The sequence below is a fragment of the Nannobrachium achirus genome (assembly GCF_963921795.1).
Source record: "Nannobrachium achirus genome assembly, chromosome: 19".
NCBI classification, from domain to species: Eukaryota; Metazoa; Chordata; class Actinopteri; order Myctophiformes; family Myctophidae; genus Nannobrachium; species Nannobrachium achirus.
In genome coordinates, this window is record NC_137826.1 from 1,465,977 (window position 1) to 1,484,179 (window position 18,203).

Below are 18,203 nucleotides of genomic sequence, written 5' to 3' on the forward strand. Positions count from 1 at the left end.
CTATGTGAAAACATATTTTAATATTACATTATTTGATATACTACGTTTAATAACTACCCTTTGTTTAGCGATTTTCAAAATGTTCTTTTCATAGAAACAAAGGTTGTATGGTCATGATTCACTGCCATCCTGGATGGCTTGGTTCGAGGCTTAACATAATTGTTATAAATATTTTTGTAAAAGTCTATGGCGAAAATGAATGGGGAATATTAAGTGTGCACCAGGAAACCACTTCCGCTGCGATGCTCTATGTGTCTGTGTTTATGCAAGTAGCCAATCAGAGAGGAGCAGTTTATGCCGGACATTGCCCGTAGCCAATCAGCTGGGCATAAACGGGCATATGTCTGACATGCCCTTATTCTAGCTTGAGGATTGGTGAAGCTTCACGTGACATTTCGGCCAACCTGATTATAAATAGGTGATCTTAGATCTTTAGCGATTGGACAGGTAAGGATCTTGTAGGCTGCTAAAAGACGTTTGGGGACATCTTTAACTCAAAGCTGGCAATGCTTGCATTTTTACCAGTAAATAATTAATAATCAATAAGGCTTGTTTATCGGCCAGGTCGGTCTCACGCATTTCCTGGTTTGCAACACGTGCGCACACCTCTGCAAAGACAGGCATTGTTTCACCCCGTTGAGAATGCATGTAAAATGGCGGATGTTATGATCGAATGGAGCTTTGTATACGCGCCGGGGTTGGAATATATCATCTCAGCATTAACGATCGCATGTACGCCCATCACACACGCCGAGGTCCGCACGCACAATGCATGCGTGCTGGTAAATTCCATTAACCCTTTGATGGCAGCCAATGTGTTTTAAAAAAATCCAAGTAATTAATACTACTTGTGTTTTTAGAAACAGGTGTTTTACTACTCATTCTCTTTAAAAGTGTGTTTTAACTGCTTTCCATAATCTGGGAATATATTTTTGATATCTTAGTTGATTTCATATCTTACTAAATATACAACATAATCCAAGTTACCTGAGCTTTGAGATGTAGGGTAGACACTGAAGGAAAGTCTTCACTTCACTCTCTTCATCTGGCCAGCCTCTCAGCTCTACTGGTCCCTTCTGTTCCAGGAGTTTCAAGCTTTCTAAAAGGAGGGAGACCTTTCTCTCTGAGAGGTCTATGGACCAGACTGTAGGAGCTGACTGGTAAACTGGTTGTAATGCTGGAAGAACAATTCTGCCTGTTTGAGTCTCATAGTCTCTGACATGGGAGTACAGGTCTAGGAGGAAGTCCCATTTGTGATGCCAATATTCAGAGAGAGAAAACACTTCCTCTATTGTTTGTGTGTTTAAGCTCTCATGGAGCGCTGCTTGCACACACAGATCCATCAGATATCTGTGTCCTGGTTGATTCTGAGTAAACCTGTAAGAAAACACATTTAATTATCAACAATAAAACATGTCAACATAATGTCAACTACATGATGATAAATCTAAAGACATTTTATATTTGTGATTTTAGAAAAGTGTTTTAGATGTTTTCAATAAGCTCTGAATTCATTTTTTTAGAAAGGCAATGTGCCAACTATAAGTAAATATGATTCCTCGTTTAACACATATCCTCTCTAAATAGAAATTCGTATTATTTACTGACATTTTAAATCTAATAATGAGATACAGTTAGAAAATATACATAATTCCAGTTACCTGAGTTGTGAGATGTAGGGTAGACATTGAAGGAAGATCTTCACTTCACTCTCTTCATCTGACCAGCCTCTCAGCTCTACTGGTTTCTTCTCCGGTTGGAGTTTCATCACCTCTAGGAGGAGGGAGACCTTTCTCTCTGTGAGGTCTATGGACCAGACTATAAGAGCTGACTGGTAAACTGCTTGTAATGCTGGAAGAACACTTCTGCCTGTTTGAGTCTCATAGTCTTTGACATGGGAGTACAGGTCTAGGAGGAAGTCCCATTTGTGTTTCCAATATTCAGACAGTGAAAACACTTCCTCTATTGTTTGCGTTTTTAACCTCTCATGGAGAGCTGCTTGCACACACAGATTCATCAGAAATCTGTGTCCTGTTTGATTCTGAGAAGTAAACCTGTAGATTATGAAAAATAAGGGATATTAACATAAAAAAACCTTATTAATGAACGTTAAACATACTATTTTGATATAAGTCAAAAACTTAAACCTGTGCAGCTAAAACGCCACAATTCAATTTGAACTAGATTTGATCAAACCTAACTCTTTAATATAGATAGAGTATGAAAGAAACATAACAAGATATATCATTGTCAACATACTGTATCTTTAGCGGTATGCTAATATATAACTTTGATAGATACCACTATTATGCTCTAAGTCTGGGAAGTTGTCAACGAGCTAGGAGTTCCACATAATGAATAACTATAACTTCTTTACTTGAGTCATATTAAGGGTTAGGGTATATTAAGGTTAATTTTTCAAATACACATTTGTGAGAGCTACTTTAATGTTTTTCGAATGTAAATGATATAAAAGTATAATCCTAGTTACCTGAGCTTTGAGATGTAGGGTAAAAACTGAAGGAAGATCCTCACTTCACTCTCTTCATCTGACCAGCCTCTCAGCTCTACTGGTTTCTTCTCTGGTTGGACTTTCAGCACCTCTAGGAGGAGGGAGACCTTTCTCTCTGAGAGGTCTATGGGCCAGACTATAGGAGTTGACTGGTACACTGGTTGTAATGCTGGAAAAACACTTCTGCCTGTTTGAGTCTCATAGTCTCTGACATGGGAATACAGGTCTAGAAGGAAGTCCCATTTGTGTTGCCAATATACTGAGAGAGAGAACACTTTCTCTATTGTTTGTGTGTTTAACTTCTCATAGAGAGCTGCTTGCACACACAGATTCATCAGAAATCTGTGTCCTCTTTGAGTCTGAGAAGTAAATCTGTGGATAATAAAAAAACAAACAAAATAAATAAAAACAAACAAACAAGAGGAATTCACATTAAAAAGCTGATACATTAACCTGAAATATACTTTTACAGTTGACAGTTTGAGACTTTTTTCCAATAAACCAGATTTGATATGGGGTTTGTATAACAACTGTAAATGACGATTCATGTTAATCATTCAAATGCACCTTGTGAGAGCTACTGTCCGCTAACCTTTATTAAAATGTAAATGGATTTTAAATCTAATGAGGAATTATTCAATACATAACATGATCCCAGTTACCGGAGCTGTGAGATGTAGGGTAGACACTGAAGGAAGTTCCTCAATTCACTCTCTTCATCTGACCAGCCTCTCAGCTCTACTGATTTCTTCCCTGGTTGGAGTTTTAGGCATTCTAGGAGGACAGAGACCTTTCTCTCTGAGAGGTCTATGGACCAGACTGTAGGAGCTGGTGGGTAAAGTGGCTTCAGAATGGGAAGAATGTCAGTATGCGCTTTACTCCTGACATGAAGGTAAAGATCAAGCAAGATGTCATATCTCGTAGTGTAAACAGAGAACAATGCGAGGAGTGTATTCACTGATCTCTGAAATACTTTGCTCTTATCATATGCTGCATCCAGGCACAAGTCTAGTAACAGCTTCTTTTCCTTCCCGTCAAGTAATCCAGGGAATTCCTCCTGAACCAGTGAGTCTGCAACTCTGGATGGGTCTCTGAAACTTAATTGCAGTATTCAAACAAACATTGGTCACAAAACAAATTTGTGGAACTTTCTAGTATGACTCTTATCCATCAAGAATTTTTCACAATATTCTTCTAAAAGTACAACTAAATTCAAAACTTAAAGGGGGTGTATCCAAACACAAAAACATATTTGAAGTTGCCAAAATATATCTAAAATATAGGCTTTTGAAGATGTGTTGGTGATTAGAGTAAATCATACAGATTATCTTTAATAAGGCGGTAAGACCACTGAAGGAGTGCTCAGTCCTTGAAATCACAATCAACTATAAAAGTAATTGTATTTTCTATTAATTAAAGAGCAGGAGAGACAGATTTTACAATTATTACTTACAGAACCTTACATTTTGAATGAAAAATAAGCTAAGTATTAACATGACACTAAATCACATACCGGAGTGTTCTGATATGAGGCAGAGACTCTAACAGGCTCCATCTCAGATCCTGACAGGCACTGGACTTCCTGTCCCAGAGGAGGCAGAGGTTGACCGTCTCTGGACTGTTCTGCATGACCTCTACTGCTCTTTTAAACATGTGTGTTTTACCACAACCGACTGGGAGGTGCAACTCATGACCACCAAGGACAAGTAAACCTCTGTAGTCCATCTCCTCCTCACTGAGGAGTAAAGCCTTCCAGAGCTGGCTTTGCAAGGTGTCACACCTGGAAGAACATTTTTTCCTGAAGTGAGACCTTCCCCTCAATATACAGGTAAATATATACATGTTAAAACATAATTAGAATAGGTCAATTTTTGTTGTGTCATTTTAAACACGGTACAAGGGTTCTCTACCAGTTGGTAGAATTAAGAGCTTTCTATCTGAATCCCATTGGAGTAGAATTATTAATATTCTCATAACATTTTGTTTATAAAAAAAAAAAAACTATCTAATGTATATTATGAGAGGTATAAAATGTAAAATGTAAAATAAATACCTAATTAGATCAACTGAAGACCATAAGACTGAAAAATCTAATTCATACTCACCCATCCAACTGGACATTTTTCAGGCAGCCAAGTATTAATCTCAGTCCTTGTTCTGGTACAGTGTCCTCAAGTTGGAGCTTTATTTTTCTATCTATGGCCTGACTGATTACATAAGACACAGCACAGTAATGGTGAGGGTCAAGATTCTCTTCACTCAAATCAAGGCAGTAATCCAGTTTGTCCAGAAAGTCACGACAGGCCTCAGTGGACTGAGATTCATGCAAGCATTGGCATAAGAAGAGAATGTTGCTCTCATCAGTGTCACTGGGATCTTGATTCATTGGAGAAGGGAGAAATGTGGTTACAACGGCTCTGATGAAAGACTTAGATATGTCCTTCACCTGCTGATCTGGACCTAGACATTCCAACATGTCAAGATTTTTCTCACTAAACAAACCACACACGAAAGGGATCACATGCTTCATGTGTTTCATCTCTTCAGTGCAGAACTGTTGCAGAAGATCAGATATTTGTACGGGGTTCTTCAAAAACCACAACCCTGCAAAAAACTCCTGTATCGTGTAGTGGAGAAATGCAGAGTTGGGTTCCCATTTTGTAGGTTTAACTTTAACAGTTAGTGTCTTCAGGAATGCTGAATGAACAGGGCTTTCTTCACAAGACAGTGCTGTTAAGTTAACACATTTCAACTGAGTTGCCTGAAAAGCGGATTTTGCCAAAGAAAATATTGCGTCACTTTTGTCTCTGATGTAGTTGTCTAGTTTTGTGTTTGGTATTGCCTTGCCACTGTGCTTTTGGATGCAACCACGAAGAATGTTGATGTATATTTCAGATACTGTGCATGATTCTTGTGAAGCCATAGATTTGGTAAAAGAAAAGCAGGCAACCACCATCAATGCATATACTGGGACATGGCAAAGACTGAACAACTCCAGGTTGTTCTCAACATTTCTCAACTGCTCAGTGTTCAACATCTTAGTTAGATATGATCTGATGGACTTTGTGCTGAAGCCTTTCACCTCCACTCGGAGAGATGCCCAGTCTAAAAGGAAGTTTTCTGATTCAACCTCTGGTCTGCATGTGATCACAATCTTTGCATCAGGAAGCAGGTCCCTTTTAACAAGTTTCTCTATCACTGAGGAATTGAGATCTGTGATTCCATCAAAAATGATGGTAACACTTTCAGAATTACTCTTTATGTCCTTCAAGACCTCTTCTTTAACTTCATCTGGTTCAATAAACGTACTGAAGAGAAGATCCTCCAAACCTGTGGGATTTGTGATTTTTCTCATATCAAAATAGAACATGTAATCTAGTTCCTTGTTGTCTCTTCCTCCCCAGATTTTAAGCATCTGACATGCAGCTGTTGTCTTCCCAACTCCAGGCTTACCAACCAGGAGAATGTTCTTCTCGCGTGTTTTGAGTAAGTCATCTACAGATGGTTGCTGTTTATCCTCGGGAATGTAGGTCTTCATTTTTTTGGGGCGAGATTTCTTGCATTTTTTGCTCTTGAATAATATCGCCTTTTTATACGGTGTTTTTTCATTTTCATATGTATCTAATACCAGTGGAGTGTAAGACAGACGACACTCCTTTGGTAGGTCTAGAATCTCTGCACCTTCTTTCCACACGTCTTCTGATAGCTTAAGAGCTTTGGACTTTAACTTTTCCTGGTATCTGTGGCATGGACGTGGACCTAAAATGAAAGTATTGTAAGTAATTGTAACCAGTGTTAACCACTCTTCATAATGCAACAAGTAAACAGGATATAAATGTTGAATAATAGTATTTGTCAATATTTCCTTTATATACAGTACAATACCTTTAGAATAGTTGATATCCATTTCCACATCATCTTTGAAAGAAAAGCAGCTGATCCAAAAGTGAAGGTCAAAATGGCTCTTCTGAGTAGACGTGGAGGATATATTTTCAGAAACAGGTGGTCTCTTTAAGGTCCTCTCTCTAGTTATGTAAATGACCTTTAGGAATTCATAGCCGACTTCCTCCCCTTTTATTGTGACCAAGTTCAGTATTGCTCTCGTTTTATCAAAGTCAGTTTTCTCTGAGTTTATGTCACTGACAGTTTCTTCAGAGAACACTTTTCGCTGATACAGATTCTCCAGGATAACAGAGAGATTCTGTAGCCCCCCCACCAGGTGGGTTCTGGCATTCTCTATGTATTCCACAGCTGACTGACTTGTACACGCCATGTCACTTTATTCTCAAGTCTATAGTCTATACTAACCTGAGTCCATATGTTGTTAGTCGTGCTATGTCAAATGATGAATGATATTTTGTCCATTCTTATTTCAGTTTCTGTTGAAAAAATATTGAAGATAATACTGCAAGGGTTTAACATGTTTCTGGTTCGCTCAAGTCTTATATCTGTCTGGATGCACATCCGTTATCTTCTGTGTGATGCATGGTGTGTTCTATGATTGAAGTTCAGACCCAGACCTCAAACATCTGCTGGTTGCTCTTCTGATGGAACTGGATGGAGGTTGTGTCTCTGTACAAATCAATAAAACAAGAACAGAAATGTCCTGTGATAAGCAGTCTTTTACACAAACACACGCACGCACGCACGCACGCACGCACGCACGCACACACACACACACACTCTATTATACCTGTTGTCATAGGACCTGTTTTGACCATTTGTTTGCCTGTGTCCATTTATGCCCATATATGGAGATATCTGTATCTGTCTGTCTGCGTCCATTTTATGCCCATATATGGAGATCTCTGTATCTGTCTGTCGGGTGGCCGAGCATCTAGTTGGGGACCGGCCTACTCGGGAACGATGTCAATAGGGAATGAATGCCCCACCCTTTAATGCAAACCCCATTATACCTGTTGTCATAGGACTCGTTTTGACCATCTGTTTGCCTGTGTCCGTTTATGCCCATGTATGGAGATATCTGTATGGGGACTGCCCATAAGTCCGAAGGTTCATTAGTCCGAATTTAGTTAGGGTTACTGAGGTTAAGGTAGGGGTGGGCGATATGGCGATAATTATCGTCTCGACGATACAGCTTTGCCACGATATGCCTTTTCAGATTATCGTTTCTCTCGTGATACAAACAGTCATACAGAAAAGGCTCTGGATACAGCGAGTGCACGTTCTATGAGTCGCTGCTCTATTGCTTAATTTATACTTCTATAGTACGGTCTTTTTGGTGAATTACACACCAAAAAGAACAGATCTACAAGCTAACAACATGTCGCGGCTCAACGTGTCATATGGCTTGAGGATCTGTCCCTTTGCTTTCACGGCCCCGCCCCCAGGCAGCACGCAGACAGGCTCCGAGTGTCTACACTCTACAGTGACTGACCGGAGCACCGAGCAGCACGGCACACTGGTCCACGACCACGATTTAGTTTCACTTTCACGGGACTTTATAAAGCAGTGATGCAGCTTGCCCTGCATTCTTTGAAGCATATTTTTAATAATGGATGCATTAAACTAACAGGACGCAAACTACTTTATCCGTCCTGCTATCGCTATCAGCCATCTCACTGCAAACTGCTGAGCTGTGTGTGTGTGTGTGTGTGTGTGTGTGTGTGTGCGTGCGTGCTGGAGTGGAGTCCACAGCTGTGTGTTCTGGCAGTATTGATGAGGTGATTTAGATCGCCTTGTAAATGCATGCTTCTGTTTTTATTAACTACAAACAAGAAGCTATAAAGTGCTTTGTTTGTTACGCTTTCACCGTTGAAGCATGCGTGTGTCTCGCGGTGAAATCGTAGCGTCTATTTCGCGTCTATTTCATAATTGGCTTAGTTATAAAACCATGCCATTTTTGTTTAGTAGAAAAGCTAAAAGCTAGGATGATAACTGTATTGTAAAATACGGAGTAATTCTGTAAAAAGAAAGCTTGTATCATAACAAACCTCCTGACTTTGGTTGGTCGTAGGGTAATTTGTTTTCCCCCAAGTTTCAATGGTAAGGCATGGGTTGTTGTCAACCCGTGGGTCGAGACCCCCAGAGAGGTCCCGAAATGATTTAGCCAAATTGTTTTGAAAATAGCCGATCTACAAGCTCACAACACTCAAAAACATTTTATGGGAACCCATAAAACATTTCTTGGACCCATTTGAATGACCTGAACCATCATCACACCAACTAGTAAATATTTTGAGGTAAAAGATGTTAATTGTTTAATCAAAAATCAAAATGTTATCATTAAAAAAATCATAGATTAGGATATCTATCTTTCTATATGCAGCATAACAATGAATAGATTATCAATAGAATATCTGTGTGGGTCTAATAATCATAATAAACCTAAAAACTCGCATAAAACAGTATCGTGATAATATCGTGTATCGTGATACTGCATGAAGAGTATCGTGATAATGTTTTTTTCCAGTATCGCCCACCCCTAGGTTAAGGTTAGGGTTAGGGTTAGTAGGCATAGTATTCTTAACAAATTCGGACTAATGAACCTTCGGACTAATGAACCTTCGGACCAATGCCATGTCTGCGTTACATAATTGTTATAAATATTTTTGTAAAAGTCTATGGGGAAAATGAACAGAGATTTTAAGTGACACCAGTAAACCACTTCCGCTGCGATGCTCTATAACTGGACCTGTAAGACATTTTTGAAGCGGTGAAAACCTCTTCCAATGAGTGGCTTTGTGTGTCCCACGCCCATATATGGTCATTTCAGTCCAGAATGAACAGGCTTTTTCAAAAACAAAATGTATGTCACCTCATGACCATATATGGTCATTACAGTCCAGAATGAACAGGTTATATCTGTCCCGTACGTCCAGAATACCAGTCCAGAATGAATAGGCTTTTTCAAAAAGCAAAATGTGTGTCCCATGTCCATATATGGCCATTTCAGTTCAGAATGAACAGGTTTTATCTGTCCTGTACGTCCAGAATATGTGTGTAGTGTCCCTCCCGGTCTGATGATTGGATACTATGAGGATTGGTCAAGCTTCACATGATAATTCGGCCCTCCAGATAAAATCATTCATTCATTCAGAATATATAAAGAATGTATAGATCACAGAGTTCATAACTCTAGAACACATAGAATAAAAGTTCACTGCTTCACTTCGAACCGAGGTTTGATTTATACTACTCTCTATATTCACTATCTCTATAGTCATGTGGTCAAGACAGATCTGTCCGATTTTTCATATGCCATCTTGATTAGCGACTTTCAAACATTATAAGGCCTAGCAAAATAAATTGTTGGGTAGGCTGTCATTTTAGGGCTGAGTAGGTAGGGAATTTATTTTATTTTTTATTTTTATTTTTTTGTGGGCATGATGGGTAGCAAGGAATTTTATTTTATTTCCTCATGGGAAGGATGGTGTAGTGGCAAAATATAGTGTACTGTGTCAACATAATGTTAACTGTATGTCAAAGGAAGAGAGACAGACCGAGGGGTGTCACACTTCTTTGATGATGGGTTCCCAGATTGGGTTAACTGAGACACTGAAGTAGGGGCTGGCAGCGGTCACCGGATAAAATGCCTTCTCCCCTGTAGATCATCTGGCACTGTTCCAAAGAAAACAAAACATTGTCTCTCACTCACCCCCGGACCCCGGAGTCGCCTGTTTAGGTGAAATCCCAAGTCGTATGTTATATGAGACGACAGGTAAAACCGCAACATCCCACCCTGTCCCTTGGGACTGCCTCCACTCCTTCCGTTCTGATAAACAATTTTTATGACCTATGCTGACCCCATACCACATCTATCATTTCCACCCAGGATGTTTCCCATGCAGGTGCACCTTTGTTCTACAGTCCTGAGAGATCGTATATAAGGACTGCTCACCCTGCATCAGATTGTCATTTGCCATTCTCGCTTCTGACCCTGATCATGATCAGTTTGGATTCAACTTCTTGGATTAAATTTATTTTATACACTTGACCTTCAACTTGTTCTGAGTTTGTCTTCTTCATGATACCTGTCTAGTATCTAGTCCTTTGTGAATTTCCACCACATTTGGTGTCAGAGTGGGATTCCACGACTGGACGCCGCGGCTAGCCTGGTGCGGTCCCTGACTGGCCAGCCACCCATCCCGTCTACGGCTCCAAAACTATTCGATCTGCCGAGGAGGGATTAAGGGTGGACACGGGCACGGTTCCAGGCTCTCCGCGGGGGAAACGGCGCTGGAATCTTCACACGGTGAGATAATTCACACAATTGTTTTGAAGACTATAATTAGAACCACATGCTCCTTTTCGGTCCTGACAAATTCTCTTTATTCTACGGAAAATTGTCATTTTTTTCTTTTTTTTCTCTTTTGGCCTGGGCCTGGACTAGGTTGTTTCTTGTAATTGTTTTATTATTATTTCTTCTTGCCTTTGTTATATTATTACTATTATTCCGTGTAGGGCATGCTGTTGGGTGCTTTTCTGAGCTTTGGTTTGTGTGAAGTTTGAGACACAGGCGCGTGCGTGTTACATGTGGGGTGTTCCCAGTGTGAACTTTGTCAAATCCGCATTACTTTGCCATCGGTCCACCACGCGCTGCGGCTACGTGGAACCTATGTGGGTGGGTTCACACGCGGTGTGAAACCCGCACATTTAATTATATGTGGAGTGATTTTGGTGAAAAATCACACCGGGTTTTGGTGAAATCACACCTGGTGTGAAACTCGCACAGTTATTTTTGTGGAATATAGTAAATGTGGAGTGTTCCCGGTGTGATTTTTGTGAAATCACACCTGGTGTGAAACTTATAGTAAGCACGTTAGGGTTAACCCAGCACCTTAGTCTGGGCGGTGTTGAAGACGTTCACATCGAAAAAGTTGCGGTGTGGAACCTGCACGAGAAAATATCTGTCGACAGTTGAAATCTGTGTCTCAGTGCCAGCCATAAGCTTATGCCTTTAGCCCTTGTCATAGATTTGTGTGATCATTTTGACCCCAAGGACCCAGACTTTGTCTTGTCTGTGCGCATTTGTGCCACAAATCCTTTTGGGTGGTTATCTATCACTCTCATGTTACTCGTTTTATTACTTTTCTTTTTAGTGATGCGGAATCTTGTCTACGTTTTTCTTCTGCGGTACTTCAGTGGTTGCAGCAGTGTGCTTATGCCATACCATTCTTATTCAGACTCCCATTGGTGGATTGTCTTGGATACGGTTTTCTTCTGTTTTGCTTGAGTTGCTTGACATCGAAGCTCTCGCTGCTTTGATGTGCTTCCATAGGCTCTCTGCCTCCTGGACACTCCACTACGCTATCGGTTCTGAGTTTCATACTTTTAGCCCTCGCTCTGATGGGCTTCGCTATGTTCACGATACTCTCGTTGATATAATTGAGTATTACCTCGCGCATTGCACCCCGAGCCAGGGGCTTCCTCCTGACTAGCCCTTTTCCCCGACTGGACTACTGACTTGACATTTTTATTTGTCTGACTTATTGTAGAAAAAAAAAAAAAGAAAAAAAAGTGTGGGGTGCTATCTAGGGCTATTCTTAGTGCCACCATTATCTGGAGTTATAATTCTGCCAAAAAAAACTATTTTCACATTTTATTAGACATTTCAAATGGTCTAATTAGTCATTTACTATTAAATAATAATAAGATAATAATAATAAAAAAACATTGCTGCTATTATTGTCCAAAACACCACTATAGGTACTGCTGCTATTCAACATTATTGTTGTCCTATTAATTGTTAAAAAAATAAAATAAGTACTGCTGTTTTATAAAGTGTATTTCTCTACTGTTCATTATGGGGAAATCCATATCTAAAGATCAAAGGGATTTGATTGAAACGAACCCAAAGTTCAAGCTCATGTGGGACAGGGACCCCAATAATTTAGCACAAATAAAGGTTTGGATTGATGACCTGGGATTCCCTGAGGGAGGAAGTTTTAGTTTAGCTCAGCTAGACAAACTCAAGTCCAGACTGAATGATAGAGAGAGAGAGAAAGGAAAAAGGTTTGTTGCAAACTGGAAGGCTTATTCTGAGTGGAGAGAGGTCGCAGAGAGTAGGGAGAGAAACATGTTGAGAGGGGGTTATCAAAGAGCAAGTAACCCCAGCACTGGTTCTGCTTTGCTTTCTTGTTCAAGGGTGGACCCAGACCTGGATTGCACGCCGCTCGCACCCCCACCTGCTGCCCAGCCAAGAGCCAGCCCTCCAACGCCGCCGCCACCACCATCACCGTCACCTACGATTTCAACAGCCTCCTCCTCGTCCAGTTCCTCCAGCCAAGAGCCTCCCCAGCAGCCTCCCGTAGCGGCCTCCACCCCCAACAGCCTGTATGCCGACGCACAGCAAGCCATAGCCACTGCCACATCATCGGGAGAAGGAGGGGCGTCGGCTTCAGGGGCATCCGCTCCTAACCCCTCTGACCTCCGTGCTGCATTGCAGAGAGACATTACCAGCATGATGGAGACGCTGAGAAAAGGTTTTGCCCAGAGCACCCCCCAACTCCAGACCCCCCTCATGCCACTGCTGTCTCGACCACCGCCCAGCAGCCCAGGTTGGGATCAAACACGTCATGACTCAGTGCCTATGGTCATGACCCCTGCCCCGCCTGGCCGAGAAGAAATACACCCACTTCTGCAGTCACTCCCCAGGGCACCCCCCAACTACCAAGCCCCTCCTGGTTATGCTGATGCAGTTTGGGGCTCCAGCCCTGACTCTGGTCCTTATAGACACACATGTTTGAGAGAGAGACAGAGAATGCAGCATCGCCCAAGCGCTGAACAATGGGACCAGAACACGTGTTTCCTGAAAGGTGCCGTCGGAGGGAGGAGTGAGATGCTTGACGAGAGAGATGACGCTCCCAGCCAGATGTGCCAGGAAGAAGAAGGTGAGGACATAATTCCAGCTCGCACTACCATGCCTATGGTGGAAGTACAGGGCCCGGTAGGTGTCTCTCTTGTTTATCGTGCACAGGCAATCAACGAGATGGCCCAAGTGTTCTCCCACCTGCCTAAACTTGAGAACAATGGTGAGGTATATGCCACAGAGCTCGCAGACACTGTACGCTATGTGAAACCCACACTTCACGAGCTCCAGCGTGTGATCGTACAGAGAGAGGGGGGAACTATTTGGAATACTGTCAGGCCAGATGGATGGCCAGCCCGAGACGTCCGCCTGAGAGAAGCCGACTATGACTCACACCACAACATCCAGTTTAGGGCTTATTTGAGAGCTCTGTGTGACAGCATTAGGGAGAAATACCCAGCTAGGATGGACGTGAATGCAGTGACTGGTTGTCTACAGAGACAGGACGAGCCAGTCAAAGTTTTCCTCGACCGTCTGACAACTGCATTCAGGGTCAACAGTGGCATTCCTACTGGCCAGCTGGGGGTCATTCCGATTACACCATATGAGGCACATTTGAGAAGCCACTTCATAGCCAACCTCCGTCCGGACATTTCAACTGAAATTAAACAAAGATTTGTTGGCTGGTCTACTGCGACACTTGCTGATTGTGTAGCACATGCTGAACATTATGAACAAGTGATTAATGACAAGGCTGTCAGAGCAAAGAAGAAGATAGAGGCCACGATAGAGAAGGGTATGCTCCAGCTGATTCACAACTCCGTCCGCGGAGGAGGCAGGGAAAACAGAGGCTGGAAAAGGAGAGGCCATGATAGCTCTGATGACGGCCCCGACAATGGCGACAACGCTGACTACACTGAAGAACTGTGGGAGCCAGGGTGCTGCCGCAACTGCGGTCGCCAGGGCCACTGGCGAAACGAATGCCCAGAGCCTCCACATCCTCGCCGTTACCGGGCCAGATTGAGGAGAGAGGGGCGCAGAGACGACAGAGACGACAGGAGAGGTGGGTGTGTCCAGGCTGATTGATGGCCTGACCAGGTGTTGCAATCCGGGCCTGGGGAAGTCCTTTCTGCTTCGCACTGCGACAGGGAAAGTTCAGGTGACAACACAAACATACAGCCATGCAAACAACACACTTAAGCCAGGAAACTATTGACCAAGTAATTCTGTGATGTAATTGATGCCTTAAAAAGAAAAAGAAACGTTCAAAATGATGATACCGCTGAACAGGGGACCTATGCTAGATGGAAGGTCTGAAATAACCATGTCCCAAAATGTAGATTATTGGTTAACGTTGACAGGGTGAATAACCACACACGGTAAATAAATAATGCTTTAAAAAAAAAAAAAAAAAAAAAAAAAATGTGTAACAATGAATAACTTGGTTTTAAAATGTATTTCTTCATTCTGACCGCCGATCTATATTTAGATGCAGGAAGTGCATGTTTTATACAGGATCTAATCCCTTTATGTTTATCAATGCTCCCATGCCAATAAGCACCTATTAGTATGTGAATATGTCACATCCATACAATTTTGAAGAACTTTATTTTTGTAACAGTACAGAGTACGGTACTTATATGTTGTAGTGTTGATACCTTACTTAAGTAAAGTTGGACTACTTTTAACATTTCACTAACTAGATCACCCTAAAATACAAACAGCTACAATCTTAGAGCAGAAGGTTTTTCAAAATGGGTACATGGTAGTTGGGACTGTGACACTGGACTGGACACAACTATGGCGAAATGTGATATCACTGAAATCTCTAAATTGCCACGATCCTTGAGGGACTCTGGCGAAACACAAATATGATGTTGGCCTCATTAAAATTACACAACCGGGTGTCTTTACACCCAAGAGCACTTATAGGCCTGTTTTCAATCTTTTCTAGCTGCAGCAGTGATTGTTCCTTGTGATGAATCTTCTATCAATCAATTTTACTTGTCTATAAGGCACCTGTCGAGGGAGAAACCCACCGCATGGAGATTCTGAGAGGACCCGCATGATGTAAGCAGTGTCGTCTTTGAGAGGGTGGCTGTGAAGCCAAATTCATACACCATCCTCGCCCAAATAACACCAGAGTGTTGTACCATTAACTTCTTGAATCCTTTTCATAGCGTCCAGCGGATGAGGCGAGTCAGTACTGGGTTGAGTTCATCTTCCAAGGTAATACCTGGACTAAGTTTAGCCAAGGGTTCTTGCAACGTTCCTTATTTCTTTAACACTGCCTTAAAGGCAGACCTAGATAGTATTGTTGTTTTGCGTGGACGGCCTGTGAGTGCCTCACATGGTTTATTTGCACCTGACTGTGGGTTACATGTCGGAATGGAGAGCAGTCACCCTGACTGGGTATGCACTCCATGCTGTGTTGCTGTTGCTTAATGACTCTAAAATGTGCCACCTGTCACTGCCATGTTGGCTATGCTATAACACACTGTTGCTTTGCATATATCACTGTGAAATGTTGCAATGTTCTTAAACTTGCTATGTTGCTTCCTATTCTCTGTTAACATAGAGATCTGCATCGTTGTTAAACAGGAATTCACTGTTGACGAAGAATTGCTTGATCATAATTGTCTCCAAACTGTTAACGCTGCTTGCATCCCTAGGATTGACCTGAGGGACAACCCCCTCCTAGACGCTGACCTAGAATTGGCCTGTGGCGGCTCATCTTCCGGGGACTCAGAGATTGGGTCCGGTAATAGCTGGAAGCTGCTTTCGGCTGCCATCGGCAGCTATGTCTCTGTTCAAAATCTATTCCAGGTGCTGTTAATCACCTACATCGCCGTCAAGGTAGCTGAGAGGAACACCAGGATCCACACGTCCCACTGAAAGTGCTACTGCCCACCGCCACCAGTGGAAGGACAAAAGGAGGGTGAGGAGGAGAAGTAGATGAAAGCACGTTGACACGTGCCCACACAAGGATGAGAAGTAGATGAAGTGCATTGGCATGCACCGACTAGATGAATTGTGTTTGGCAACACAACAACGGATGACGTGAGGACAGCGCTCTCAAGTCGCAGTTTGCATTACGCCCCTCCCTATCACCGTCCCTCCATAAACAGCTAAGTGGTGTTACCACTACCCTAACCTGTACACTGCTTTTTCTTGTACATCTCAAAAGACCTGCCCGTGACACTCAAGGTTATTAGGAGTGGCACGGCCCGTAGGCAGCAAACGCTCTACCAACCTGCCTGTCTTTGACCAAAGGTTAAACGGAGGCCACCTCAACCCGTTCGGTGCCAACTGGATCGCCGAGGCTCTGAAGGACAGTCTGTGGTTATGCCATTTGAATTATGTACCTGACTATGTCACGCGATTCTCTGATTCACGAAAGAGACACTTGTGTGAGCATTCTGTCAACATCTTAACTGCAACATTTAGAATTACATCTGTCCGAATGTATGGCTCTTACTTCCAAATGGGTTGTTTCTTGTTTCTTGTTTTTATTCTTTTTATGTTCTCAGTAAATATCTAGTGTAAAACCATAATAAAGCTTCCTTACTTTATATATTCATAAAGCTTGCTATAACCTAGAGGGACGTTCCCCTCAGAAAAACAGCCCTTGCTATTTCTCTGTATTCCAATGATGACATGTCTTGAAACTTGTATTAAGTGTGATGTGTTTGATAAAATGATATTACAGGTGTTTTTCCTGAAAATGTATGATTTATATTATTCATTCTAGTTATTTTATTTAGTCATTAGTACATTGGTTATTATGCATGTTTGGTTTTGTTATCATTTGGTTTATCTATCTCATACGTATTAATCAACCTATATTTTGTATGTTAATCAATAAGAATATTATTGTTTAAAAGGAGGGAATGTAGTGGCAAAATATAGTGTACTGTGTCAACATAATGTTAACTGTATGTCAAAGGAAGAGAGACAGACCGAGGGGTGTCACACTTCTTTGATGATGGGTTCCCAGATTGGGTTAACTGAGACACTGAAGTAGGGGCTGGCAGCGGTCACCGGATAAAATGCTTTCTCCCCTGTAGATCATCTGGCACTGTTCCAAAGAAAACAAAACATTGTCTCTCACTCACCCCCGGACCCCCGGAGTCGCCTGTTTAGGTGAAATCCCAAGTCGTATGTTATATGAGACGACAGGTAAAACCGCAACATCCCACCCTGTCCCTTGGGACTGCCTCCACTCCTTCCGTTCTGATAAACAATTTTTATGACCTATGCTGACCCCATACCACATCTGTCATTTCCACCCAGGATGTTTCCCATGCAGGTGCACCTTTGTTCTACAGTCCTGAGAGATCGTATATAAGGACTGCTCACCCTGCATCAGATTGTCATTTGCCATTCTCGCTTCTGACCCTGATCATGATCAGTTTGGATTCAACTTCTTGGATTAAATTTATTTTATACACTTGACCTTCAACTTGTTCTGAGTTTGTCTTCTTCATGATACCTGTCTAGTATCTAGTCCTTTGTGAATTTCCACCACAATGGGTAGGTAGTTTTTTTTTTTTCTTTTTCTTTACAGTTTTAATTAATCATTTAAAACAGCAATTTTGAATTACATTTTAATGTTTAATTTACAGTTTTAATGAATTATACAAATGAAAACATATTTCAATGTCTTCTCTTATTCTGAAGAGATTAAGAAGTCGACCACCGTCTGGAAGTATAATTGCATTACGAAATCGACCACCATCTGGAAGTCTTATTGCTGCTAAGCAACATATCTTATTCTGAAGAGATCGGCCACCGGAAGTCTTAGATTTTCCAGCTTAGATTTGACAAAGGAACACAGCTTGGTGAGCGAGCGAGCAGTGATAGTCGCAGACGCACCGTAACCCAGGCAGAGAGACACATGGGGTCCGCAACACAAGCACT

The 18,203-nt window shown here is 41.9% G+C and overlaps 1 protein-coding gene across 1 annotated transcript; it reads right to left on the reverse strand.

Moving 5' to 3' along the window:
- Nucleotides 1-5,055: 5,055 nt before the first annotated feature.
- On the reverse strand, nt 5,056-6,050 carry LOC308304142 (nucleotide-binding oligomerization domain-containing protein 2-like; the record flags this gene model as incomplete). The annotated part of the gene is made up of 2 exons (XM_080748702.1): nt 5,056-5,066; nt 5,312-6,050. The coding sequence occupies 2 exons, from the start codon at nt 6,048-6,050 to the stop codon at nt 5,056-5,058; spliced, it is 750 nt and encodes a 249-aa protein (XP_080604828.1).
- Nucleotides 6,051-18,203: the final 12,153 nt, after the last annotated feature.